This window comes from Danio rerio, chromosome 11, assembly GCF_052040795.2.
Source record: "Danio rerio strain M-AB ecotype USA chromosome 11, GRCz13ab, whole genome shotgun sequence".
NCBI lineage: Eukaryota > Metazoa > Chordata > Actinopteri > Cypriniformes > Danionidae > Danio > Danio rerio.
This window is the reverse complement of record NC_141031.1, coordinates 39,629,266-39,656,945: the sequence shown is the minus strand read 5'-3', so window position 1 is coordinate 39,656,945 and position 27,680 is coordinate 39,629,266. Positions and strand designations below refer to the sequence as shown.

The 27,680-nt window shown below is 32.4% G+C and overlaps 1 protein-coding gene across 7 annotated transcripts in view; it reads left to right on the top strand.

The window, feature by feature from the left end:
- cacna2d3 (calcium channel, voltage dependent, alpha2/delta subunit 3) overlaps positions 1–27,680 on the top strand; it is a 92,888-nt gene that overhangs the window by 26,120 nt on the left and 39,088 nt on the right. For 5 of the 7 annotated variants that reach the window (XM_087274190.2, XM_087274189.2, XM_087274188.2 and 2 more), the window contains 10 exons: positions 1,074–1,133; positions 7,261–7,423; positions 11,906–12,037; positions 12,392–12,452; positions 12,629–12,779; positions 14,654–14,728; positions 14,850–14,939; positions 18,002–18,115; positions 25,966–26,044; positions 27,451–27,584. In XM_087274190.2, coding sequence (XP_087130316.1) covers positions 1,074–1,133; positions 7,261–7,423; positions 11,906–12,037; positions 12,392–12,452; positions 12,629–12,779; positions 14,654–14,728; positions 14,850–14,939; positions 18,002–18,115; positions 25,966–26,044; positions 27,451–27,584 — 1,059 coding nt within the window. The remainder of the gene's footprint in view (positions 1–1,073; positions 1,134–7,260; positions 7,424–11,905; positions 12,038–12,391; positions 12,453–12,628; positions 12,780–14,653; positions 14,729–14,849; positions 14,940–18,001; positions 18,116–25,965; positions 26,045–27,450; positions 27,585–27,680) is intronic. The other 2 variants (XM_087274192.2, XM_087274191.2) reach the window with 1 other exon arrangement.

The window sequence follows — 27,680 nt, the reverse complement described above, 5'->3', positions numbered from 1 at the left end:
CATTTAAGTTACATTAGGCCACATGTTGGCGCTTTTTAGATTATATTTGTGAAGAAAATATCTACCAAAATGCTTAAATAATCGGTTAAACAGTGCGTAAATCGTCACATCTTTAGTTTTTACCTCGTCAGGTAAAACCTCGGTTTGTCCGCTAGCGCCGCCTGTTTGGCGACAGGTGAAAATAGGCACTGTGACCTCGTGATTTTAGCTTTGTGCTTAATGAGACGTAAACAAACGATTGAAATATGGTTATGAATTAAAAGAATATGCATTCCCACTTTCACATTTTTATTTAACATAATGTTTGTTATCTAAAACCTATTTAGAGCACAATATATCAAAAAATACTATATGTCGACATGCATAAACAGGAACACAACCTCATGTTGTTGTTTTTATATTTATATTTTACACAGTAGCTTGGCTTATATTTCGAGAGGGTGTTTAGAAAACTGGCACAAAGCCTTGTTTTGGTCATGTTGCTATAATTTCCTTGAAATGCGACAAGTATTAATTATTTTTCCTAAAGCGCTTTGTGTACTGGAAGCAATTATACTGCCATGTTAATAAAAATGCATGCCAGCACTTTTCAATGACGACAAAACATAGACTGTCCTTTATACACACACACACACGCACACACACAGCATTGTGCTTGCCTTAAGGCATCAACCCGTTTACATGAAATACGACCTGTTTGCAAGCAGCGTTAAAACTACATTTAAATTAGTGTTTTACTTCAAGGCGGTCACCTTACACAAACATGTTAATGCATAAAATATTTTAGCCATTTATTTTCTCATGATGATAGGATTATTTGTTAAATTAACGATTTATATGATCAACGACAAAATCATATGATCTGATACTCGTTATTTAATGTGATATATTTGTTAATGACTTCTTGATGGAAGACACAAATGTGCTAAAATGTCTTTTATATGTAGCTTGAGGCTGTTATTCCAAATGTGTGCATCTTTTAGAGCCGATGAAGACCATCAAGAACAAGCGCATGTATGTAGCCATTAATCACCTCTTCTAAGTTTCTGCTGTTTTCTGTCATTCATATGTAGAGGCTCGTCGAAGCGGCAGAAGAAGCTCATCTTCAGCATGAAGAAAACCCAGACCTACAGGTGAGAGAGACTGTACAGTTATACAGTACGTGTGTGCTTCTGCAGCATTATAAGGGAGGATTTCAGAACCATGGACAGCTCTTTATTCAGAAACTGTGATTGATAAATATGGAAAAATACAGTATTTAATAATAATGATTTATTTGTGCAAATCAAATTTGATAACCTAATTTGGACCTCATAATAATAATAATAATAATAAAAAATCCTACCCTTTCAATGAGATCTCTTCTCTACTTTGATTGGTGTTTTCTGGTGGGAGGGCGGGATCAATCTGTCAATCACATAAGATTATCCAATACCAAACCACACATATACACACACACACACACACACACACACACACACACACACACACACACACACACACACACACACACACACACACACACACACACACACACACACACACACACACAAAATAAATAAAATTCATTTATTCATTCATTTACCTTAAGCTTAGTCCCTTATTTTTCAATTGTCACCACAGTGGAATGAACCACCAACTCTTCCGGCATATGTTTTAAACAGCGGATGCCCTTCCAGCTGCAACCCAGTACTAGGAAACACCCATCACACTACCCATCACATAAATCATCACATTTACACACGCTCATACAGTACGGACAATTTAATTTATCCATTCACATGTCTGCATGCCGTTGGACTGTGAAGGAAATCCGGACGAAACCTACACAAACACAGGGAGAACATGCTAACACCATACAGGAATGCCGAATGGCTTATCTGGGTCTCGAACCAGCAACCTTCTTGCTGTGAGGCGATGAAGTGCAAACCACTGAGCCACAGTTCTGCCCAGTAAATAAAATATACAAATATACAATACTACATTTCTCTTTATGCTGCTTATAAACCAACAATCATGCTTTGATGCCACAATATATGACTGCGTGCATATTCATTATTAAACTGCAGTTTTTTGATTGATATTTCTTTAAGAATATTCTGAAACTCTGTGTTCTTTAGAGTAGAATATTAAAGGATATTTTAATGTTAAGTCCCTGCAGTCGTTGCCATAATCCTGTGGCCCCGCTTTATGCAAATCGTCTGTACATGACCTCCAGCTTAGTTCTTGAAGTGAATTATATTTATATATATATTTATGTGTTGGAAAGCCCTCCCTCTCTCCAGCCTCTGCACTCCGACTAAGATAAATGACTGCACGTTGACTGCGCTATTCAGGGACAAATGGAAAATTCACTGAAGCAAAATACGTTTAAAATAATGGTATCCCCCCGCAGTAATGAATTCATGCTCTCGCTTGTATATAAAAATTCATTTCCAGCAGAACTTAAACAACATGCAGAACGTTTTTTTGTTATTATTATTCAAATAAATAATTATATTAAAAGTCAGTTTCTAGCTTTTTCATTTCTGAATGTTGGGAAAATTTAATAATATAAAAAAAGTGTGTGTGTGTGTGTGTGTGTGTGTGTGTGTATGTGTGTTTATGTGTGTGTGTATATGTATCGATATATAAAAAGATTTCTACAGTGATTTCACATAGGTAAGGAAAATGGTGACTTACTGAGTTATTGAGGAACAGCAATACCACACAAACTTGGTAGGAATACACTTTGAAGGAATAAACAATGAAAGAAAAGCTTATAATGCACCGGACAGGTCTGAACAAGTTTGACCCATGCATGCGTCAGGCAGGCAGCACAATAACGTAATCTATCGGATTAATTTTGATATTGGACCAATAACAATAACATTAAAAATAATACATATCGGCTGATATTGATATGGCCGCGGATATTTTGATATTTGCATTTTTGCAAGTGGAACAAGAAGATTTTTAAAAATCTTTATTGTAACAAATTCAATAGGGATGCACCGATATGTTTTTTTTGGGCCGTTATAAATAACCGATAACTCTTTAGATTTGGAGGCCGATAACCTTTATATAAACCGATAAATATAAATATTTTAAAAATGTATGTTTTTATACAGTGAACAACTGATTTTATTTCAAAAACTTCATAAAAGTCTGAACTGATCTTTGAATAGCCCTCTCAAAGCAAAAAACAAAACAATAATATTTATAATTGCAAAAGACAAGTCTGAAGTTTGACCCATGAATGAATGAGGCAGGCAATACATTTACTTAATCTATCTGCTTAAAGATATCAGCCTAATTTTGATATCTGACCAATACCGATAACAATAAAAATAGCACAAATCTGCTGATGTTAATATGGCCGCCGATATATATAGTGTATCCCTACTAATAATGTATTAAATGAAGTGTATATATAAGGTATTTTACTGCTGGTATATAAACTATTTGCTGGCTAAAACCATTTCTAATTTCAAAACAAAAAAAAGATTAAATAAAAATGCATATAAAATATTTTAAAATAATGAAAATAATAATATGCATGCTAAAACTAACATGATTTATAATGAAATCAGAAGATAAAATATAATAAATGCCACAAAATGCAGGATATCGCATGCCAGTTGAATTAATTTACCGTCTCAGCGACAATAGAGAATGGTCTGGGCGAGAGTGAATGTTCACAAAGGTCTGTATGACGCGGTCCTGACCGTGACTCTTTGAATGAGAGGTTCTGACTCAGAACCCTCTGAGAGCAGGACTCGGTCGGGTGTGCAGCACCTGCTCCTGCTGTTTGTTGATAACCCTCAAAAGCTTGTCGCAGTGCTGTCAGAAATGCTGAGTGCGGAGCGTTTCTCCTCTCCACTCCCCCAGGGGTGTATCACCGGAGCGCCCAGCCGTGGTATGAGCTGTCATTGCTGGGGTTTGTAGTGATGCCCGCCCTCCCCAACCAGAGCTGAAGCCAAGTGCACACACACACACACATAACGCTTAATGGTAAACACAAAGGTGTTAGCAAGTACACTCACCTATCAGATAGATAGCCTCTTTTCACAGAATGACCTCTGGTCCAGTAAAGTGAGAGGTAGTTTAATCACGCAGAGCCTCTGGACACAAACTAAATGTTCTTGCCCCGTTATCCTTTATAGTTCGACTGGGACGCTTGCGTGAAATCTTTGTGTGTGTGTGTGTATGCTGTTAATGTGCATTTTTAATGGTTTAGTCAAATAGTTTATGCATAGCTGGCTATTTTGGTGGAGAAGAGAATGCTTAATTTCCTAATTTTTTTTTCATCTTGCACTAAGATTCTCCTATTTTCTAATCAGGAAAAGACCCTAATCATACATGTTTTTCCTTTAGAGTTTTATATCACAGTGTCTGCATTCAAGAAGTTATACATTTCAGATTTCACTAAGACATTTTGGTAACCCTTTAGTAACAATTCTCACTAAAAACAGCTGGATTTTTATCTGTACATTTGATTATTATGTCATTTTCTTTTTATTATGAAATACATATTCTTTATGATCTTATTCTACATCCAAAATCTTCCTTAACTTAAATTACTATATTAAGAACTACTAAAACCAGCAAATTAGTAAGCAAAAGTTATAGTTTATGGTTTATTGATTGCGAGAGTTGTATCTTAAAATCAAGTGACCGAAAATATCTGACTAAATTTCCTTTTTAAATCTATAATAAAAAAGTAATTAAAAATGTATATAAAATATTTGATATTTAAAAAAATATATATTAATATGCATGATAAAATGTATCTAAAATGATGATATAATATAATATAATATAATATAATATAATATAATATAATATAATATAATATCACAATACATAATATAATATAATATAATATAACATAATATCAAAATACAATACATAATATAATATATAATATAATATAATATAATATCACAATACATAATATAATGTAATATAATATAATATAATATCACAATACATAATATAATATAATATAATATAATATAATATAATATAATATCACAAAACGTAATATAATATAATATAACATAATATCAAAATAAAATACATAATATAATATAATATAATATAATATAATATAATATAATATAATATAATATAATATAATATAATATAATATCACAATACATAATATAATATAATATAATATAACATAATATCAAAATACAATACATAATATAATATATAATATAATATAATATAATATCACAATACATAATATAATGTAATATAATATAATATAATATAATATCACAATACATAATATAATATAATATAATATAATATAATATAATATAATATAATATCACAAAACATAATATAATATAATATAACATAATATCAAAATAAAATACATAATATAATATAATATAATATAATATAATATAATATAATATAATATAATATAATATAATATAATATAATATAATATAATATAATACATTTTCCCGAAAATACAGGATATCCCATGGCAATAATGTTATTGATTAATTCATTTACAGTTTCAGCAACATGAATGAATGCTTGGTCTGGCTGAGAGTTGTTTTCACAAAGGTCTGTGTGAAGCATTTCTCACTGTGACTCTTTTGAGAGTCCTCTGAGAGTGGAAGAAACTTCTGAGGTAAAGTTGATACTTAAATTAAATATATAGAAATAGAGATGTATTAAATAAGTTTGTTATGTAGTATTGTTCGAAAGTTTGGGGTTGGTTTAATTGCTGTGTCTCTTATGCTCTCTATTTATTTTATTAAAATACAGTAAAGGCAGTACAATTGTGAAATATTATTAAAATTAAAGAAGCTCTTTTATTTTTTATATATATTAAAATGTAATTTATTCTTGTCACCCACCGCTGCATTTCCAGCATCATTAATCCACTCTTCAGTGTCACATGATCTTTCAGAGATGATTCTAATATGCTCAATAACATTTATTATTATTATTTACAATGCTAAAATCAGTTTCATTCTGCCTATTAATTTTATGGAAAAAAATAGTTTTTTTCCAACTGCTTTCACACATTTTCAAAACCATGTCCCCTTTTGGAAAAAGCGTCATGTGGGCATAGGGTTGGTCATCATACACGTTACAGCGCCAGGCTCAGAAGAATTCCACTATTCATTTTTAGAGGAATTTAGGATTTAGAAAAAGAGAAAATTCGGTAGGTACAAATTGTAGATGGGTGGAAAACCAGTTTTTTATGCCCCAGAACAGTCCAGTGTCCCATTGCCTTTGGCCTATATTAGAGTAAAGCAGTGATTGGTTAGTGATCAGTTAAGAAATCAGTGTTTGCACATTAGAGGAGCGTGTGTGTGCGCCCTTGTGAATAAGTGAGGCATTTTGATTGGTTGTGTTTGGAAAAGGAAAGCAAGTGGCTTCCTGTTAGATTGTTGTGTTTTAGTTAGAGAATTGTGTGTAGTGTTTTTAACAAAAGTGTTTGAGGCAAATGAAAAGACTGAGAAACAGCATCTGGTTTTGGAGATTTGAGGTGTGGTTTTGCATTTTGAGTGATATTTTTCAGAAATCGTGTGACAAGAAAAGATTAGTTTTTTTCAACTACTTACACACAAAATAAGAAGAGCAGGAATTGTTTAAAATAGAAACCTACTGTAACTTTATAAATGTATTTTTTTTTTATCAGTATAAAAATGTCTTTGAAATAAGTTTTAAGATGTTGTTGATCCATACAAGTACTAATTGTAACAAGTACTAAAACTTTATCAAAATATTTAGAAGTGTAATATTCATTCATTCATTCATTTATTTTCCTTTGGCTTAGTTCCTTTATTCATCAGGGGTCACCACAGCGAAATGAACTGCCAACTTATCCATAATATGTTTTACAAAGCAGATGCCCTTTCAGCTGCAACCCAGCATTAGAAAACATTTACACACTCACACACACACACACACACACACACACACACACACACACACACACACACACACACACACACACACACTACGGCCAATTTAGCTGACCCAATTCACCTATAGCGGATGTCTTTGGACTGTGGGGAGAACATGCAAACTCCACACAGAAATGATAAACTGACCCTGTCGGGACTCAAACCAGCGACCTTCTTGCTGTAAGGCGAGAGTGCTAACCACTGAGCTACCGTGTCACCTGAAGTATAATATTATATTTTTTATATTTTTTAATCAGCTAACATTGTTACTTTTTTATTAACAGCTTTACTCCTTTTCTCCAAAACATTGACTTTGTCTCTCATTTTTCTTCTACAGTATGAGTATTTCAACGCAGTGCTGATAAACGAGGTGGATGAGGATGGGAATAGCGTGGAGCTGGGAGGAGAGTTTCTCCTGGAACCCAACGATCATTTTAATAACCTATCCGTCAACCTCAGCCTCAGCGTGGTGCAGGTGCCAACCAACATGTACAATAAAGGTAATGCATCCTGTTTTTACCGGTGCCTACATGATATAGGATATAGAGAGCAATTCTACCATCTTGACACACTGATTGGTCGATTGCAACACAACAACATGTACAATCCCAAACACGGTTTACTATCCTGAACAGCAGCACGGGAAAAATAGATATCCATTTCATATATCCATTTGCTTATAAGATACCCATCAAAATATTGACATTTGTTTTATCTGGGTTAATATAATGATATATTTAGATTTAGATGTCACATTCACAATTTGTATTTTGTCAGCTTAAACGGCCATTTGAAATAGTGCAAGAATTTGGTGCAGTTATGCCATTTAGCAATATGATTAAGGTTGTGAGTATCGAATATCCATCAAAGCGAAATGGATTGTTGAAATAAAAATGTGGGTGGAAATTTTGTTTTATTGTTAAAGGAATAAAAAAAAGTGAGATTGCAATTAGGCAATGATCAATATATCGACTTATCGTGCAGTATTGGAAGATGACTTGTATTATTTTTGCCGTTGCAATATATATTTACAAATTCACAAATAACAAAAAAGCCATTTTACAATGACATTTACATTTCTACCTCACCGCTGTCAATGTTTGGACATTTGGACATTTACCTAATAGAAAATTTAATTATATATATAATAGGACATTTACTTTTTTAAACTCTTTAACTACCCCACCAAGATAATTTTTTCCTAATGTTGCTAGTTAACACACTCAACGCATTTTTTTTTCAACACATCCCATAATTTTTAAAATATCAACTTCTACCAAATGGTTGATTTTTGTCTGTTTATAGGAAAAGTACCAGACTTAATACATACCGTATACTATAAAAAAAATCTGAAAATATTAAGTTTAAGACCAATTTATTTTAAAAAAAAAACATTTTTGAATACTAAATCACCTTTTTTTATGTATACCATCAAATATTTTAGATTCTCATTTTACATTTAACATTTTTTTACAATAAAACCAAAATCAAGTGTAGCTGTTTGTTTAAACCATAATTTAAAACATTCATTCTTTAAATGACTCTACAGTGACTCTAACAGTCATTATTTAAAACAGTAAAAACATGGTCAATCATTTGGTCGTAGGGCAGTCAAAGGGTTAACATCAAATTATTGAATCTAAATAACCTTAAGAATGATAAGTATTTTAAAGGGTTTATGACTGGTGTTTATGCTTATTGCAACAGTTTCTATGACAATTTATCGCACAACAACAATTCGTGACAGACCTACATTTGATTCCAAGTAAGAGGTGGGTAAGAAATTATGAGACCAAAACAAATAAAGTTTAAGCATATGCACGGATGATCAGTTCAGCTTTGTATTTATAAAGTAGATTTGCATGAAAATAAAGTTTTGGAATGAAAATAATTTGTTTTATTTTGTGTTTTTTTTATTATGTGTAAATGTTATTTTTCCAAGATTTGTTTGACCAAAAATTTAGTTAAAGTAGTAATATTGTGCAATATATATTTTTAAATAATTTAAAGTAACTGATTTCTATTTTAATTTACTGTAAAGTAGATTACATTGCTATAGTAAAGCTGAATTTCCAGCAGTCATTTATGCAGTCAGTGTCAAATGATTCTTCAGAAATGATCCTACAATTATGATCTACTTAATTATTATCTATTTTGATTTATTAGCTCAGTCATTTATAATCCCTCGTATTGTTATCAGTCTAAGGCCATTTTTGCTGCTACTTATTTTTGTGAAAACCAAATTCATTTTTTTCATGATCCTTTGATTAATAAAACATTCATTTGAAAAAAGAAGTCCCATGTACCTTTATTAAAATGTTTACAGTCTGACCAATTTTATGAATCCCTGCTAAAAATGTTTTTATGTGATTGTTTGAATTGTGAAAAAGCAGCAAATAAGTGAATAACATGGATTATCCACTTAAAAAATTGTTTGCTTCTTGTTCAAACTACATATTTAAAATAAGCAGAATCAACACAATTCCTGAGTTCAGCTTAATTGTTTTATGTTCAATCCAAAACAATTAAGGCAACTGAACAACAACATGAAGCACTGAAAAAAAAAGATATTTTATTATTATAAGTTAAGTGGTTGTATTTTATTTGGGCTGAATTTAAACACAAATTAAGTTGAACATTATTAAATTTAATTTGTTTGCTTAAATTCAACACATTTAAATTGTGTTACAATTTTGCAGACATCATTTTTCAGTGAGGAATTGTGTGGAACACAGCATTTTTTACATTGTAAGGAATATTTTTTTAGCAGCGTAAAAGCAGGATCAGGTTTCCAGCATTTCTGTTCCTGTATGATCATTAACAGGGAAATAAAGAAGCTCCTTGATTAACAGTTTAACAGCTTTCAATGCGCCACTGTATTACGTGATAAACAGCTCCTGCGTGTCCTGACGCAACCGAGTGAAAGATAGAGAGAGGTGTAAGTTAGTATGTCATAGAGCAGTGATAATAGCCAACCACCTCAGGTCATTGTGAAGTTACTGATCCAGGAACGAACTTCTCAGTGTCACTGCAGCACTACGGGTCAATAACTACCTGGGGACGATGCAATGAACAAAGCCAAGGGCTCAATGCCCCAGCGAAGAGCGCACTGAGAACAGAGTAATCACTCTTAAAGTAGCTGTTCCCTTTGTGATCTGTGGATGCTGCAGTGGGTGCTCACGAACAGTGGATGCGCCTCGTCCTTTTATGTGCGTCCGTAATGGCCTTTCATTGGCGACGCTTTGTGCACTGGAGGACAAAGGGAAGAGGTTTTTTATGGAGTCAGGTTGGACTCAGAGCAGAAGGGGGGTAAAACTGAGATGAGGTGATTTGAAGTGGTCCTATTATACTTTATTGGATATTACACTTTCATGTAGTGTGTAATATAGCTGTTTGTGAACCTAAAAGGTCTGCAGAATTTCAGATTTCGAAGAATAAATTAAGTTATCCCAACTAAAAAGAAAACAGCAGATTTTGATCTGCCAGAAATGAGTTGTCAGTAATTATTTTCTTTTTTTCCTGCTTCATGGTTTGACAAATGTGCACAAAGATTCTCTGTGGTCTTCATTGGGTGTCTGTGAACAATGTTTAGTATGACCTTTTTTAAACTTCCGGCGTGGAAGTCTTTGGTTTGGGTTGCGGACATGTCAAGAAGATGCTGTTTTCTCTATGGCAAAAGCAAAAACACTTTGCATGCATCTACAAAGCATGAGAGTTCACTCTTCCACTTATAGGGTAAAACCTTTTGCTATAAAGCTTCTTGAGCTGAAATTAAAATATGGGCATGCGGATTCTGAATTGCGCTTCAAGTGGTTGACAAATCGCTATGCATATTGGGTCATCTGACCAATCAAAGCAAAGTTCTCTTGGAAAGACAGAGTTTAGAGAGACCGGATCCTTGAGTAAACCGTTTCAGACAGTGTGATAAATAAGGTAATACTGCAATGTATATTATAAATGATTTTTTTACCTTGAAAGTATGTAAGAGACCTCCAAAACTTGTAAGGTCACTTTAATTACTCTGCTTATAGCTTGTAAATTAATGACGTTAGCAAAGACCAGGCTATCTGATCAATCAGAAAAGGGGAGACTCTTGAAAAGGTGGGGTTTAGTGAGATCTGATGCTTAAACCACTTGTTTGAGACACCTTTTTTGAATGTATGATGCCTCTAAAATGAGGTAAGGTCACTTTAACTACTCCACGAATGAAAATAGGGAGGAAGTTCTAAATTAGCAGAGATCCTGTTATCTGATCAATCAGAGCACAGTAGACTTTTGGAAAGGTGGGGTTTAGTGAGATCTGATGCTTGAACCCTCTGTTTGAGACAGCATTTTTACCATTTTTGAATGTATGAGACCTCTAAATAAAAAAAAAAGCTAAGGTCATTTTAACTACTCCACTTAAAGCTTCTAATAGGCATAAAACGAGGGATAAAGTTCATATTAGCTGAGACCAGGCTTTCTGAGCAATCAAAACAGGGTAGACTTAGAAATGTGGGGTTTAGTGAGACTTGATGCTCGAACTATCTGTTTGAGACACCATTTTTACCATTTTTTTAATCTATATGACCTCTTAAAAGGTCACTTTAACTACTCCACTTAAAGCTTCTAAAAGAAACAAAAATAGCGAAGTTCGAATTAAAAGAGACCAGGCTATCTGACCAATCAGAAGAGGGGAGATTCTTGGAAAGGAAGGGTTTAGTAAGATTTGATCCTTGAGTAAACCATTTCAGACACTGTGATACATTAGGTAATGCTGCAGTGTATGTTATGAGAAAATTAAAGTGTTTTTTAACCTTGTGTGGGTGTAGGAGACCTCCAAAACTAAATTAGGAAAGTACCATAAAAAGGTCACTTCAGCTGCTCCACTTGAGGCTTGTACGATTAACAAAATTAGGGTTAAAGGTCAAGTTTGAACTATGTTTTTGTATGATTTTTAAATAAATGTTGCCATTTTCTCACTCTACTCTTTGTCCTTTTAGATCCTGACATAGTCAATGGAGTTTACTGGTCGGAAGCCTTGAACAAAGTTTTCGTGGATAACTTCAGGAGAGACCCAACCCTCATCTGGCAGTACTTTGGAAGCGCTAAAGGTTTTTTCCGACAATACCCAGGTGCGTAACGTGGCATTATGTCAGCGCAGGAATTGATGAAGATCAAACTGGCTGATTTCACTAATGTTTTAATTTTACAGACCACCAGAGAGGACATTGAGAAAATTCATTCCATTAATCAAAGCCTGTGGCGGACTAAATCACATCTTGCGTCTTATAGCATTGTGCCAAATGTACACATATTAGCTATTTGTGCTAAACAGATGTATTTAAAAAGCTGAGCTGGAGATAACTTAAGCATCTGCAAGCTTAATGATTTTAGTTGGAATAGTTCTGAGACAGTAATGGGAAATATATCACTAGAGTGTCAACCTGTGAATTACTATAAATTCTTTACATTATGTGTGTTTTCAGGCGTGAAATGGTATCCTGACGAACACGGCGTCATTGCATTTGATTGCAGAAACAGAAAATGGTATGAATGACTTTTTTTGTTCAAATTATTCTCTTTTGTTGGCTTATTTGTTATTAGGTGATGAGTGTATTAGTGTATTCATTTTTAAATTCAATAAGCTTTTGTCTAATTTTAAGCATAGAATCAAGATTAGCCTGTGAATAATCTTGATTAAACATGAACTCTTGTCGTCTTAGGTATATCCAAGCAGCCACTTCACCTAAAGATGTTGTGATTCTAGTGGACGTCAGTGGCAGTATGAAGGGTTTAAGACTGACTATAGCCAGACAGACGGTTGCTTCAATACTGGACACACTCGGCGATGATGACTTCTTCAACATTATTGCAGTGAGTTTAAGTTACACTAAAAAAAATACATTTGCTGTTTGTTTAACCTTTTTTATAAAATGAGCAATAACATAGTTCTTGTCTTTTGGGACAACTTGATTGTGTTAAGTTCAGTCAACTTTACTCAAGTAAACTTAATTCCTTTATGTTGCCCCAACACAAATCGATTGTGTGGAACCCAGCATTTTGTACAGTGTAAGCATGAGGCTTGGGAAAATGGAGCCTTCTGTTTCTTTAAAAGCATGCGATTTTAATAAATTAAATTATAATAAAATATAAAAATAAATATATAAAATATAATAAAATTTTGATTGCTTAAAAATGAAGCTGTTCTAAGATTGTTTATGAAGAGAAATGTTCATGTAATACTGTATTAAAATATTCATGATATTAAGCACGACAACCATTTTCAACATTAATTATAACAATAATATGCATTTCTTCAGCAACAAATACATAAATTGTAGTGTTTTCTGAAAAATCTAAGTGTCACTAAAGACTGTGCAATGTAATAATCATAGCAATTAAATTGATAAAAAAAATAAACTTAAAAATAAAACTTATGGTCAATAAAACTTAAAAAATATTAAACTTAAAGGGCATCTATGATGAAAGTCCTCTTTTGTAAGCTGTTTTGACAGAACTGTGTGTATAGTGTCCATTAACATTTTTCTGTTTTCAAAGTTATAGTTTGCTCAAAAAATGCAAAAAAAAAAAATGGTCAAATTTAGGTTTGAAAGTTATATTTTGCTCATAAAATGCATAAAATACAAAGAAAAGCAAACCATGACAGAATTAAATATTCATTTTTTTTGGTTTTCAATGTTCTATTATGCTTATAAAATGCAAGGAAGGAAACCATGCCATGCCAGCATTAAATAAATAAATATATTTTTTGTTTTGAAAGTCAAAGTTTGCCTATAAAGTGCATAAAAGGCAAAGAAGCAAATAATGCTAGCATTAAATATAATTTTTCGGAGGCTTTGAAAGTTATATTTTGCTCATAAAATGCAATAAAAAGGTAAGGAGGCAAACCATTCCAGCAATAAATATATATATTTTTGTTTTTTAAAAATTTTTTTGGGGGTTTTAAAAGTTATATTTTGCTCATAAAATGCATAAAAGGCAAGGAAGCAAACAAAGCCAGCAATACATTTTATTAAAATTTTGTTTTGAATGTTATATTTTGCTCATAAAATGCAATAAAAAAAGCAAGAAAGCAAACCATGCCAGCATTAAATATTCAAATTATTTATTTATTATTATTTATTTTTTGGTTTTGAAAGTTATATTTTGCTCATAAAACGCAATAAAAAGGCAAAGAAACAAACAATGCCAACAATAAATATTCAAATTAGTTTTTTTTTTAGGATTTGAATGTTATGTTACTCGTAAAATGCAATAAAAAGGGAAGGAAGCAAACAATGCCAGCATTAAATATAAAATTTTTTGGTTTTCAGTGTTATAGTTTGGTCATAAAAATGCATAAGGCAGGGAAGCAAACCATTTCAGCATTAAATGTTAATTATTATTATTATTATTGTTATTATTATTATTATTATATAGTTTTTAAAGTTATAGTTTGCTCATAAAATGCAAAAAAATACAAGAAAGCAAAGCATGCCACAATTAAATATATATATTTTTGGTTTTAAAAGTTATATTTTGCTTAAAAAAAATGCAATAAAAGGCAAGGAAGCAAACCATGCTAGCAATAAATATTTTTTTAATCATTACAACTTAGTAAAAAAGGCAAGGAAGCTACAATTCAATATCCACGATTAAAATGATCAGCACCCTTTATGATATCAAATTAATTTCAAGGCCTTTTTTTAATTAACGCTCGCTCTGTCTAATATTCCTTGTGTTTCCAGTACAACCAAGAGATCCATTACGTGGAGCCCTGTCTAAACGGCACTCTGGTTCAAGCTGACAGTACTAATAAGGATGTATGTCTTTCTTTTATGAAACAATTGCGTGCACTTTTCTGCGTGTAATTACCCAATTTCCAGTGAAATTAGGACTCCTAAAACATATCTGAAAGCCATTTCTCTTGTTCTTATTCATCAGCACTTTAAAGAGCATCTGGACAAGTTGTTCGCCAAAGGAATCGGACTCCTGGGCAATGCACTGAGCGAGGCTTTCACTATCTTAAATGAGGTAGGTGAAGATTAGCCAAAGCGGGAGATTACAGAGGTCTGATATCATGACAGCTCTCCGTTCAAGTGTTTGTGTGTGTGTGTGTTTTGTTCACTGTTCTTGCCCCTCCCTCACACACCTCTATCTCTCTCTGTGATTAATTGTGTTAATTGGCAGCGCTGATTAATAAGCTGATGAAAGAGAAGGCAATTGCATCCGAGATAGCGCTCAAAGTCGGTCCAGTCGCGCCCTTTATCTCTCTTTCCTCAGACCACTAGTCTCGTGGAGAGAACGAGGAGGGGGGAATGGCAGAGACAGAAAGGAGGATAGGGTTATATCTGTATTTGTCACATTCATTAGAGCCAGTCCATTAATATGGTAATCGTAAAAGCCAGAGTCCGGCCTCTTTAAACCACCGCATGCTGTGTTTGTGTCTGATTGGTTGAAAGTGGAAAAAAAAAAAAAAGAACCAAGTAGATGCAGCAGTCTTTGAGTTTGCGAGTGACATCATGCACTGCAGATCGTTTGGTGGAAAAAGACTGTAATGGAGAACCCAAAAGCCTGAGTATCATCAGTAATGCAGATTGTTTTTGCAGTAAAACGTAATGTTGGTAGAAACGCCACACGACTCAGTTTATCTGCAATATTAGATAAAGTTAGAAATGTGTAGACTTGGTGGACATAATCTCATTTTGTTCATGTTGGTATATGTTTATATGATATATATACTACCATTTAAGTTTGATTAATAGGATTTTTTAGGAAACTATTATTGTTATTGGGAAAGGATGATTTAAAATTGTCAAAATTACAGTAACAGCATTTGTAATAGTTACAAAGGATTTATAACTATCTATTTAAAATGAATGGACTTTCTGTGCAGATAGATAGATAGATAGATAGATAGATAGATAGATAGATAGATAGATAGATAGATAGATAGATAGATAGATAGATAGATAGATAGATAGATAGATAGATAGATAGATAGATAGATAGATAGATAGATAGATAGATAGATAGATAGATAAATAGATAGATCTAAATATATATATTTGTATAATAATATTACATATTTTTTTTCTAAATGTATAAAGAAGATTTATCTACATATATATATTGCTTATTTATTACATGACTTTTGCAATTTTCACAAGACAATTCAAAATGCCACTATTAGTTAAGTCTTAATATTGGTCAGTCAGGATCCAGCTATGTTGTATCCAGATCTTCACATTAATTGACTCAAGACCACCCAAGTGGACATCTAAAGGACACATAAAGCTTGTATACCACCATTCAAATTTAATTAATATGATTTGTTAATGAAATTATTATTGTTTTTCAGGAAGGATGCTTTAAACTGGTCAAAATGACAGTGAAAGCATTTATAATAATTACAAAAGGTAATTTAAAATAATGTACTTTATGTGCATCAAAGAATAGATCCTGAAGAATTAAGATGGATAGATAGATAGATAGATAGATAGATAGATAGATAGATAGATAGATAGATAGATAGATAGATAGATAGATAGATAGATAGATAGATAGATAGATAGATAGATAGATAGATGATTATTTATCAAATTAATTTTGCTATTAAGTCTTGATATTGATCAGGCAGGATCCAGCTATGTTGCCAAATCTTCTTCAAATTAATAGACTCACATTTTTCTTTCTACCAAAGACCACCCAAGTGGAAGTCTGAAAGACACATGAAGCTTGTATTAAAGTTTTTATAATGTATTATTGTTATTCAGGAAGGAATCTAAAACTGCTTATGTACTTAAAGTTTGATTAATATGATTTTTTAAAAAGAAGTTATTATTGTTATTCACGACAAGTTATTATTGTTATCCTAAGGATTCTAAAAACTGGTTAAAATTACAGTAACGACATGTGTAATAATTACAAAGGATTTCCATTTATTTATCAAATAAATTTTGCTAATAGATCTTGCTATTGATCAGTCAGGATTCAGCTATGTTGCCAGATCTTTAAATTAATAGTCTAAAATTCTTTTGACCAAAGACCACCCAAGTGAAAGTAATGACATTTGAAATATTTGCGAAGGATTTCCATTTAAAATGGTGGACATTCTGTGCATGGATGGATGGATGGATGGATGGATGGATGGATAGATCGAAATAGATATATCTAAATAAATACAGATTATATTTATATTTAAAGACTTATTTATAATATAATATAATGACATGAATGATAATGACTTTTGGACCTATCATAACACAATTAAAAATATCAATAATTCTGACTTCAATTTTAACAATCAATTATATATTTTTTGACGTGCTGTAATAAATTTCAAGTTTTCAAATTTATAATTAAAAAAAAAACAAACAATTCTTAAACATATTAGGTCATGAATATTTACCTGAAAGTTTTAAAATCATAGGAAAATCCTGGAATTTTTGTAGTAAAAATGTGTATGAAACCTGATTAATGGACAGCTTTTATTAATTAAAGACCAGCCAAGTGGAAGTCTAAAAGACACATAAAGCAACCAGTTACAGTTTGTTTTCAATTCATCATTGTGTGTAAGGGCATAAAAAAAAAAGTTGAATAACAGGCCAGCATGATGTTTTTATTTCCACAAATCGCCTCAAAGAAAATATTTGGATGTTTTGTAAAGAGCTGTAAACATGAAAATTATTCAAAAAATCGTTTATTTTATTCTAATATTCATTTATAGTCTGTGTTTTGGGCTGTGAGCGTGACGTCTGAGGCTGAAACTAGCATCCAGCAAACGTTTTATAATACAGCATAAACCCACTTTCAGCTACAGCTCTTTTCACAAGCATTACACAGTACATGAGCGATCTGTCAGAGGCTGATAATTCAGATGCCGAAAGCGCAAGACAATTTCCTGTTTGCTTTTCTAGTTTATTTGGTGTCCTCTCTAAAATAGATTTTGTTGTTAAATTTCAGGTGCATGTGAATCTCACTTCGCTATTACACAGAGTTAGTTTATTCTGAATGTCGAACCAAAGTCTCATAATGAAAAGTCTCTCTCTCTCTCTGGTTCTCATGTCTCCTTATCTCTGCCTCTCGCTGTGCAGATTAATCAGACGGGCCGTGGAAGTTCATGTAGTCAGGCGATCATGCTGATAACAGATGGAGCCACTGAAATGTACGATGATGTTTTCGCCAAATATAACTGGCCTGAACGTAAGGTAAGATAAAAACTGATTAAAAAGTTGCTTTTCCATGCGTAAACACATTTTTCAGTTTAAAGGTATCGACCCTGCATTAAATAAATGCCAAAACATTAATATTTGTTATTGACACATTTACTAAATAATAAAAAAAATTAAAATGTATTATTAATTTGATAGAAGTGGAAGAAGAGTGTTAAAAGTTTTGAAGATGAATGAATGAAATTATATTTAGGTGAGCTGCTGTACGCTTTTATGGTGTCAGTGTTCAGTGTTAAAATGAGTAGAATTTATATGATATTTTTAAAACATCATTGTTATAAGGGCGGCATGGTGGCTCAGTGGTTAGTACTGTCACCTTACAGCAAGAGGGTGGCTGGTTCAACTCCCGGCTGGGCCAGTTGCCATTTCTGTGTGGAGTTTGCATGTTCTCCGCGTGTTCCTGTGAGTTTTCTCCCGAGTGCTTCGGTTTTCCCTACAGTCCAAAGACATGCACTATATGTGAATTGAATCAACTAAATTGGCTAAAGTGTATGTGTGAATGAGTGTATATGGATGTTTCCCAGTACTGGGTTGCAGCTAGAAGGGCATCTGCTGTGTAAAACATATGCTGGAACAGTTGGCGGTTCATGAATAAAGTTTGATTTATTCCAACCAAACTAAAGCAAATAAGATTTTTCCTGAAAAGACAAACAAACAGAAATCCTTTAGTAAAAATACCTCATCACTATGGAAATATTTGAAAAAGAAAAACAATGTCAAAAGAGGTCTAATAAGTTTGCCTTTAACTGTTATATTATTCAACAACAACATATATAATTTTTTTTTGTTAATCGTACGTGCAATCAAATTTGGGTTTGACCTGATTATATTTAATGTTTAGTGCTGGGCAAAGATTGATATTGTTATTTATATGTAATACACAGAAATTGAAACAAAACTATACAAAACAATGTTGTTACATAGATATTTAAATTATTGCTAGGCTAAAAATTAATCATCATTAACCACATCGAAAATAAAAGTTTTTTTTATGTGTGTGTGTGTGTCTGTGTTTTATATATATTTATTATGTATATGTGATACACACATACATGGAAACAGAACTATACAAAACAATGTTGTTACATAGTTATTTAAATTAGTGCTGGGCAAAGATTCATCAATATATATATATATATATATATATATATATATATATATATATATATATATATATATATATATATATATATATATATATATATATAATGCAAACGGGGCGATATGGTTGCTCAGTGGTTAGAACTGTCTCTTCAAAGCAAGAAGGTTGCTATTTCAAGTCCTGGCTGGGTCAGTTGGTAATTTTGTGTGGAGTTTGCCTATTCTCCCCGTGTTGGTGTGGGTTTTCTTCTGGGTGCTCCGGTTTAATACCTTCTGTTCACTTCATAAATGTCAACCCTTCAGTTTTTGCTGGGATTCTCCCATATTTTAGCATTCTATCCTGCTATATGAAGATGATTGACGCACAGTTTTAGGGAAAGAAAGTGAATGCAGATATTTTTATATTAATTTCAACGTGCTTTCAAAATTAAAAATATAAGAGAATTATGGGAAAATTCTTCAGGATAGGATGATAGCAGGATAGAATGGTAAAATACGAGAGAATCCTGGCAAAAAAAGGAGGGTTGATGTGTTTGAAGTGAACAGGAAGGGTTTGTGGAAAAACATCTTTGCGAGGAAACGCAAAGAATTCACATATGTATAATTTTCCATCACTCTGTTTTTCTTTCTCCCACCCATTTTATTTCTTTCTTTCTTTCTTTCTTTCTTTATTTTTTATTTATTTATTTATTTTTTGTCTCACCTAATTTTTTCTTCCACCCATATCCCCCCCACCATCACGTCCCTTCCTGGTCTCCGTAAAAAGCACTAGTAATTATGCATCATTTTCAGTTATTAATTTATTAAGAGCTTGTAGCAAAGACAATAGAATAAAGTGTTATTCACAATTTCAATCAATAATTTTTTTGTCTCAGCGCACCTGATATGTATGAACAAGAGCAGCATTATTTCTTCCAAGCGTATTGCTTCGTTTCCTCCCTAAGTACAGTGTATTTTCTCTTACTTTATAGATTTACTTCTGATTGCTTTCTCACCCCGGCACAAGTGTAAAATTCCCTTTTGAGAGCGTTTTGACATTTTGAGCAATTGTGTTTGGCTCCTGCAGTGGTTGTGTGAAAAACTCTGTTAATGTATATTGAATTGCTGACAGCGCCAGCTTATTTGACACACTCCTCATACATTGGGGTGGTGGTGGTGTTGAATAAACTGATTTGGAGGGTTTGCACATGTACCTGCCCTTGGCTGTGCTGAATCAGTCACCTGATTGACCCTGTGCACCAGTATTTGCGTGGTTCGCACTAGCAGATGTGTTCATAAAGCATTCAGGCTACATGTTAAGCGAATATTCCTGGCCTGTGTTGGGATTGTGTGCAAGTCTGAGTCTCATGGCCTGAACGGCTGCAGGAGAAATGCCCTTTTACTGCCTGCAGAAAGTGTGTGTGTGTGTGTGTGTGTGTGTGTGTGTGTGTGTGTGTGTGTGTGTGTGTGTGTGTGTGTGTGTGTGTGTGTGTGTGTGTGTGTGTGTGTGTGTGTGTGTGTGTGTGTGTGTGTGTGTGTGTGTGTGTGTGTGTGTGTGTGTGTGTGTGTGTGTGTATAGAGTTGCTGGCCCACTGTGGTGTAACTGCTCAGTATTGGTTGAAATCAAAAACCATTTATACATGGGAGACAGGAGCAATGTACTGAGAAATGGAGGGTTGGAGAGTAAAGGAGAGGGAGAAAAAATGAGCGAGCAAAGAAAAGAACATCGAATTGTTGAGTTTACGACGCCGTATTGTGAGACACTGTTTATGTGCACTAATTAAATTAATAAAAGGAATGTAAAAATATTGTAGGATACAACTTTTTGCCTGAACGTCATTTTTTTTAATTGAATATATCTGTTTGTTTTGTGTAAAATGTCTTTTTTTAATAGATTTTTATATTCTTAAAAAAATCTACATTTAATGATTGTTGCAAAAAAAAAAAAAATCAGATACAAACATTTACAGAAGTATATAGTTTTTTTTTTACAATAGATTTTAACATCATATTAATACTGTAAAATAGGGAAAGGAAAAGAAAGAAATACAGAAGTGGAAAACAAAATAAATTGTTTAACTTTTTTTAAGTTTCTTGTACAATGCTTTAAAACTGTTTATGTATCTTGACAAAGAAGTACTAAACGCTAAAATAAAAAAAACATTTAAATCAACACATTTTAAGCGTTTATGGAGGAAAGGAAAAGAGATAAATACAGAATGAGAAGGAGGAAAAACAAGATATGTTTTAAAAATTATTATTTAAAAAAGATGGAAAAGCTGTATTTATTCCAACAAGGTTAAAAGAAAAGAAAACTAAAAATACAGAAGGAGAGAGAGGAAAAAAGACTGAATAAATTAAGTGTATTGTGTGCTTTTAAAGTGTTTAACTCGACAAATACTATTTTTAAAACCTACATAAAAAATGTAAATTAATGAAAAGGCTGTATTTATTCCAACAAAACTAAAAGAAACGAAGCTGAAGAAATACAGGAGAAAAGAGAAAAACAAGCAAAAGACTGAAAGACTGAATAAATTGTTTACATTTTTTTTAAATGTCCTGTACAATAGTTTTAAACTGTTTAACTCAACAAAGAAAATACTAAACATTTAAAATGTATATGTACATTGAAAACATGTTAACATCCTATTTATACTGTATATGGGGGAAAGGAAAATAAAGAAATACATAAGAAGAAAAGAGACAAACAAGAAATGTTTTAAAAAATATTTAAATTATTTAAAAAACAGTTGAAAGCTGTATTTATTCCAACTAAAAGACATGCCACTTCAGAGCTGCAGAAAGAGAAAGAGGAAAACAGAATAGTTTAAATTAAATTGTCCTGTACAATGCTCTTAAACTGTTTAACTCAACAAAGAAAATTACTAAACATTACAAATTTTTAAAACATTATATTTATACTGTATATGCAGCAAAGGAACTGGTTGCGGCTGAAAGGGCATCCACTGCGTAAAAACTTGCTGGATATGTTGGCGGTTCATTCCGCTGTGGCGACCCCAGATTAATTAAGGGACTAAGCCGACAAGAAAATGAATGAATGAATGAATGCAGCAAAGGAGAAGAAACAAATAAAAAATTTGGGAAAATACAAGAAATGTTTATAATTAAATTATTTTAAAAATGGAAATGCTGTATTTATACCAACCAAATTAATATTTATACTGTATATGGCGGAAAGGAAATTAAATAAATACAGAAGGAGAAAGGTGATTATTATTTATTAAAATGTATTAAATGTTTTAATTATGTTTTTAAAAAGCAGTATTTGTTCCAACCAAGCATAAGAAATGAGACTTAAGAAATACAGAATGAGAAAAGTACTGACTAAATCGTTTAACATTTCGAAACATTACAAAGCTTTTAAACTATTTAACTCGACAAAGAAAAACTTTATAAAGCTTAACAAGCTTGCTTTTGCCTATTTAAAGTCAAAGAAAAAAGAAAAAAGAAAAGCAAAAAAGCTGTTTTGTTAGTGTGAGCTTGAACTGAAACTACTAAGTTATTAAAGTAAAATGTAAAAATATTTTTCTATACTTAAGATAAATGTGATATAAAATAATGATAAATTATATAATTATAATGATAAAAAATAATAAAGTAAATAAGTACTAAAATAGATAATAAAATAAGTTTTATAAAAATACACATTTACAAAAGTGTTTGTAACTAAATTATTATTTTACAGAAATTTAAACTAAATAATAATAAATGAAAATTTTATTTTATTTCTAAAAAATTAACTAAATTAAACTAAATTAAACACTAAACTAATTATATTAAATGTAATCTTATTAATATATTAGTAATTTAATGTTAAAATATTTTATATAAACAGCAATAAATGAGCACTTTTTCTAAGTGCTTCTTTATGCCAGACACAGAAAACTGATCTGAAATCAGCCGATTGGCGTGTTTTGATGATTGATCATGGCTGTCACTCGGAGTGCTCGTGCATGTCTCTGCTAGAAGTCTCAAACTGAATCCTAAAGCATATGGCGAACAATTTTTCTAGCTGATTTGTTACATCAGTTGTGTAATTAAGTAAATGCATCAAGGCAGTTGTTTTCCAATGAGAAATCAAGTAATCAGATTTTTACCCCGACGCTGGGAAATTGCATTGTGGAAAACAAGCAGATTCTTTGCTTTAAATTCAGCGATCTGCTGCATGTGTGTTTTTAGTGTGGAGAAACAAAGGCAAACAAAGGGATGAAAAGAAACCAGCATGATGCCTTTAGTGTTTATATGTAGGATCTGAAATTGTAGCTTGCAAAGTTAAAAGCTAAAGGGGGAAAAGGATTATATTATTTAAAATATACATATTATTTAATTTAAAATATTTTATACTGTATGAGGTAAAGGTGTGATAAGACGCTTACTCCACGAGACAAAACACAAGGTTGGGTTCACAAGAATGAGACGAGATGAGATTTTTATCTAATTTTTAAGAAATCTTCAATGATGAAATATATTTATTCAACTAAAAAAAAACAAATCACAAAATTCAAAACTATTTAGGTGCTTTTAAAAAAAATCAACCTCTAATAAAGGTTATTTTACTTCTGTTTTAATAAATTATTTAGTCATACACTCTATTGACTGGCTTCTCTGTGTGCATCTGTGGTCTTTTACTGAATTGATAGGTGCAGAGAATAGTGTCAAACAGCTGTGTGTGTATGCCTTTTCCTGTCACAAAATGGAACCAAAAAGTCCTACACGACATTAATAGTTTGATTACGGAGTTTACATGTTTGTACCGCACTTGACTTCAATAATTTGACTAAAATAAGAATACTCTATATGTCTTAATTCCATTTGTGTTTACGACGATTATGACTTTCAGCATATCTAAAGTGCTATTGCATTGCATGGTTACGAGCCGTGGTTAATTTGTGTAGCAGCAGTTGTAGCAGCCTCTGCTTTTGGATGTGGCAACTTTTGAACTCAGTGGTGAAAAAAATGGTTCACACCCGCCTAAGCAAACGAGTGACACGCAACACAAAGGCAGCCCGGGTTGCTACTGTAGGTATGTGCAGTTTAAATCCAATCCTGCTTTGAAAATTTAGTGCTAAATTCACCCTCATGTTCCATCATAGCATCAGATCACAACTTATGAGACTACTTTTCACCTCGACGAGAAATCTCGTAGCCCCAGATCTCGTCACACCCCTATTAAGAAGCAAAGATCGGTCCATATGTTGGGTGGTTTAGTACAAACCAAAAAAAGTGGTTTAGTACAAAAAGTTCAAATTAAAATTAGTCAAGTCAAAATTTATTTATAGAGCACTTTCAAAACACAGAAGTGAGCAAAAGCGCTATACAGAAATATACAACAAAATGAGCATAATAGTATATAAAATACATAAAATGCAACATAAAATATAGCTAAACTACCAAAAAGGCAAATAGATTAAAATAACCAGTTCCAGTGTCAAATGCAAACCAAAAAAAAAGAGAGTTTTAAGAGCTGATTTAAGTGAAAACATGGTCTTCCACCTCTCTAATTAGCAGCGGCAAATCCTTCCAAAGTCTAAAGGACCTACCACAGTGAAAGCACGATCGCCTCTAAGCTTACGCTTTGTTTTTGCCACAATCAGGAGAAGCTGATCAGCTGATCAGAGAGATCGAGTGGGCTTATAAGGGTGTATCAGCTCAGAGATAAGGTGGGGCAAGACCATTTAGATTTAAAAACAAATAAAAATTTTTAAACTGTATTCTAAAATCAGGGAATCATGGTTAATAATTATTAAAAGGAATGAACTGCCAACTTATCCAGCATAAGTTTGACGAAGCGAATGCCCTTTCAGCCACAACTCGACACTGGGAAACACCCACACTCTTGCACTCAAACACATACACTACGGCCAATTTAGCTTTCCCAATTGACCTATAGCATTTGTCTTTGGACTTGTGGGGGAAACCAGAGCACCCGGAGGAAACCCACGCCAACACGGGGAGAACATGCAAACTCCACACAGAAATGCCAACTGACCCAGCTGAAGCTCGAACCAGCCGCCTTCTTGCTAGGAGGCGAAAGCGCTCCCCACAGCGCCAATGCATCACCTTATTAAAACTCATAAAACTATAAAATTTATATTTTCAAAATGTGTTGATGGACACTAAAAGTATATAAGCAAGTATGTTATTATTATTTTATATTATTAACTTAATTATATATTGATTTATTTCTTAAGTGTATTGAGTTAATTTTGAGTTAATTTATGTATTATTATTGATGTTGTTGTTTCATTTTTTTTAAATCATTATATTTAACTATGTGAATTGTACTATTCTATTTTTAAGCATACATTTGTGTAATGTTTTGGGCAAGTGAGATTCATATAAATATAATTTAGCTTGTTCACCAAGGCATTTATTGATTTATTAAACCAATAGTCATATTTTGAATGTTATTTCAGTTTAACTAACTAATTTTAAAATATAATTTTAAAACTTTTGCGTTTTAATCCACTTAAAAGGAGGGAAAAATTTTTCACTTTCATAATTATTATGATAAAAATGGTATGATCAAAGTATTTTTATTACGATGATTTTTTTCTTAAGTGTAGTTGTTGTTGCATTTTTTTGTTTAAATTATTCTATTTTAACAACTCTAATTATTCTATTCTATTTTAACCCTTATCTTGAACATTAACTTAAACTTTTAAAATAGAAAAGAATTGCACAAACATTCAGCACAAATCAAACTCTCTTCTTTTTCTCCATAGGTCCGTATATTCCCATACCTGATTGGCCGTGAATCTGCATTTGCTGATAACCTAAAATGGATGGCGTGTGCCAATAAAGGTTGGCTTTTCTTTTTTTTTTTCTTGTTTTTTTTGGGGGATGATTTTCTAAATGACATGCTGAATTTGATTTACATTCCATTTTAATGTTTGCTAATTGGTTAATTAATTATCCTGGCCGGGCTTTCTTGGAGCACGGACGCATCCGTTCGTCTTCCAGAGCTGAGCTGTGCTGTGCTGGAGGGGGTTTTGAGTGCTTGATGGCAGAAACTGTGACGGAAACTGGCTCAACTGGCAGAGCTGACATGCAGAGGTCGAAGGTCAACTGAGCCTAAATCACTCTTCCTGTCAGCTCGGCTCCTGTGGCTGCACAGCACTGATCACTCCCATGTGCCCACGCCACGCATGACTGACCGCGGGATGAGAAGCGCTCACACACACACACACAGCATGCTGAGGATTTGTAGCTCTGCACCTGGAGCCTCTGCAGTATATGCACATTTTCAACACAGTCGCACGGCTCGAGAATGTATCTAATAATCAGCTTATTGTTGTATTTATCATAGTTTATTATTATTATATTTCATGACAAAAAAGTGAATGAATGCATAATTTTTATTTGGTTAGTTTCTAAAATAAAAAGAAATGTGAGTGAAAAGAACAAGATTGCTAGCGTTCTAAAAATGATAATAGTGCAATTAAACTGTTAAAATGTGTTACTTCAATAGTTTTGAATAAATATTAATGAATAGTTAATTCAGTATTTAAATTAAATATGTATTGTATTTACAGAGTATATATATATATATATATATATATGGCAAACTCTCTATATAATGTTTGTTTTATATTGTGACAGTCATCGAGTATAATAATGAAGTATATATAGAGGTCTTGTATAAATTGTTAGACAAAATGTACCATTTTTTTGTTTTTTTTGTTTTTTGTTTTGGGCAAGTGCGATTCAGGATTTATTTAATCAACAGTTATATTTTGAATGTTATTTCAATTTAATAATAACTTTTATGTTTTAATGCATTTTTAAAAATGGAAAGAAAATGTATAATTTTTTATTATTGTAATAAAAATGAAATTCCTTTGAGTAAAACATATGCTGGATAAGTTTCCGATTCATTCCACTGTGGTGACCTGATGAATAAATAGACTAAGCCGAAAAGAATAAACGATGTAATAAAAATGATACGGGTGTGAACCTACACTGGTCTCATGGTTCGGTTTGGTTCCAATTATCATGCCATCGATTCGGTTCAATTCGATACCTTGGTGCATCACGGTGCATTGACGATGCTTTCTATACATAATTTATATTTTTTCTTCACACATTTGTATTAAAATCTATAAATATAATTATATTCATATATTATTTGTAATACAATTTTTTCCTTCGATAAAAGCAGTAAGATGAATCTGATTACATGTGTGTTTCCTGTGGATTGTGTTGTGCAGGTTACTTTAGTCAGATCTCCACACTGGCTGACGTTCAGGAGAATGTGATGCGGTATTTACATGTGATGAGCAGACCTAAAGTTATCGACCACGAACATGACACAGTGTGGACTGAGGCCTACGTCGACAGCGCAGTAAGTATTGATAGTCATGCTTGCATTGTTTGTGTAAATACAGCATCTGTGCTCCTTTACAAAACTGTACAATGCGAAGCGTAGTTACCACAAAAA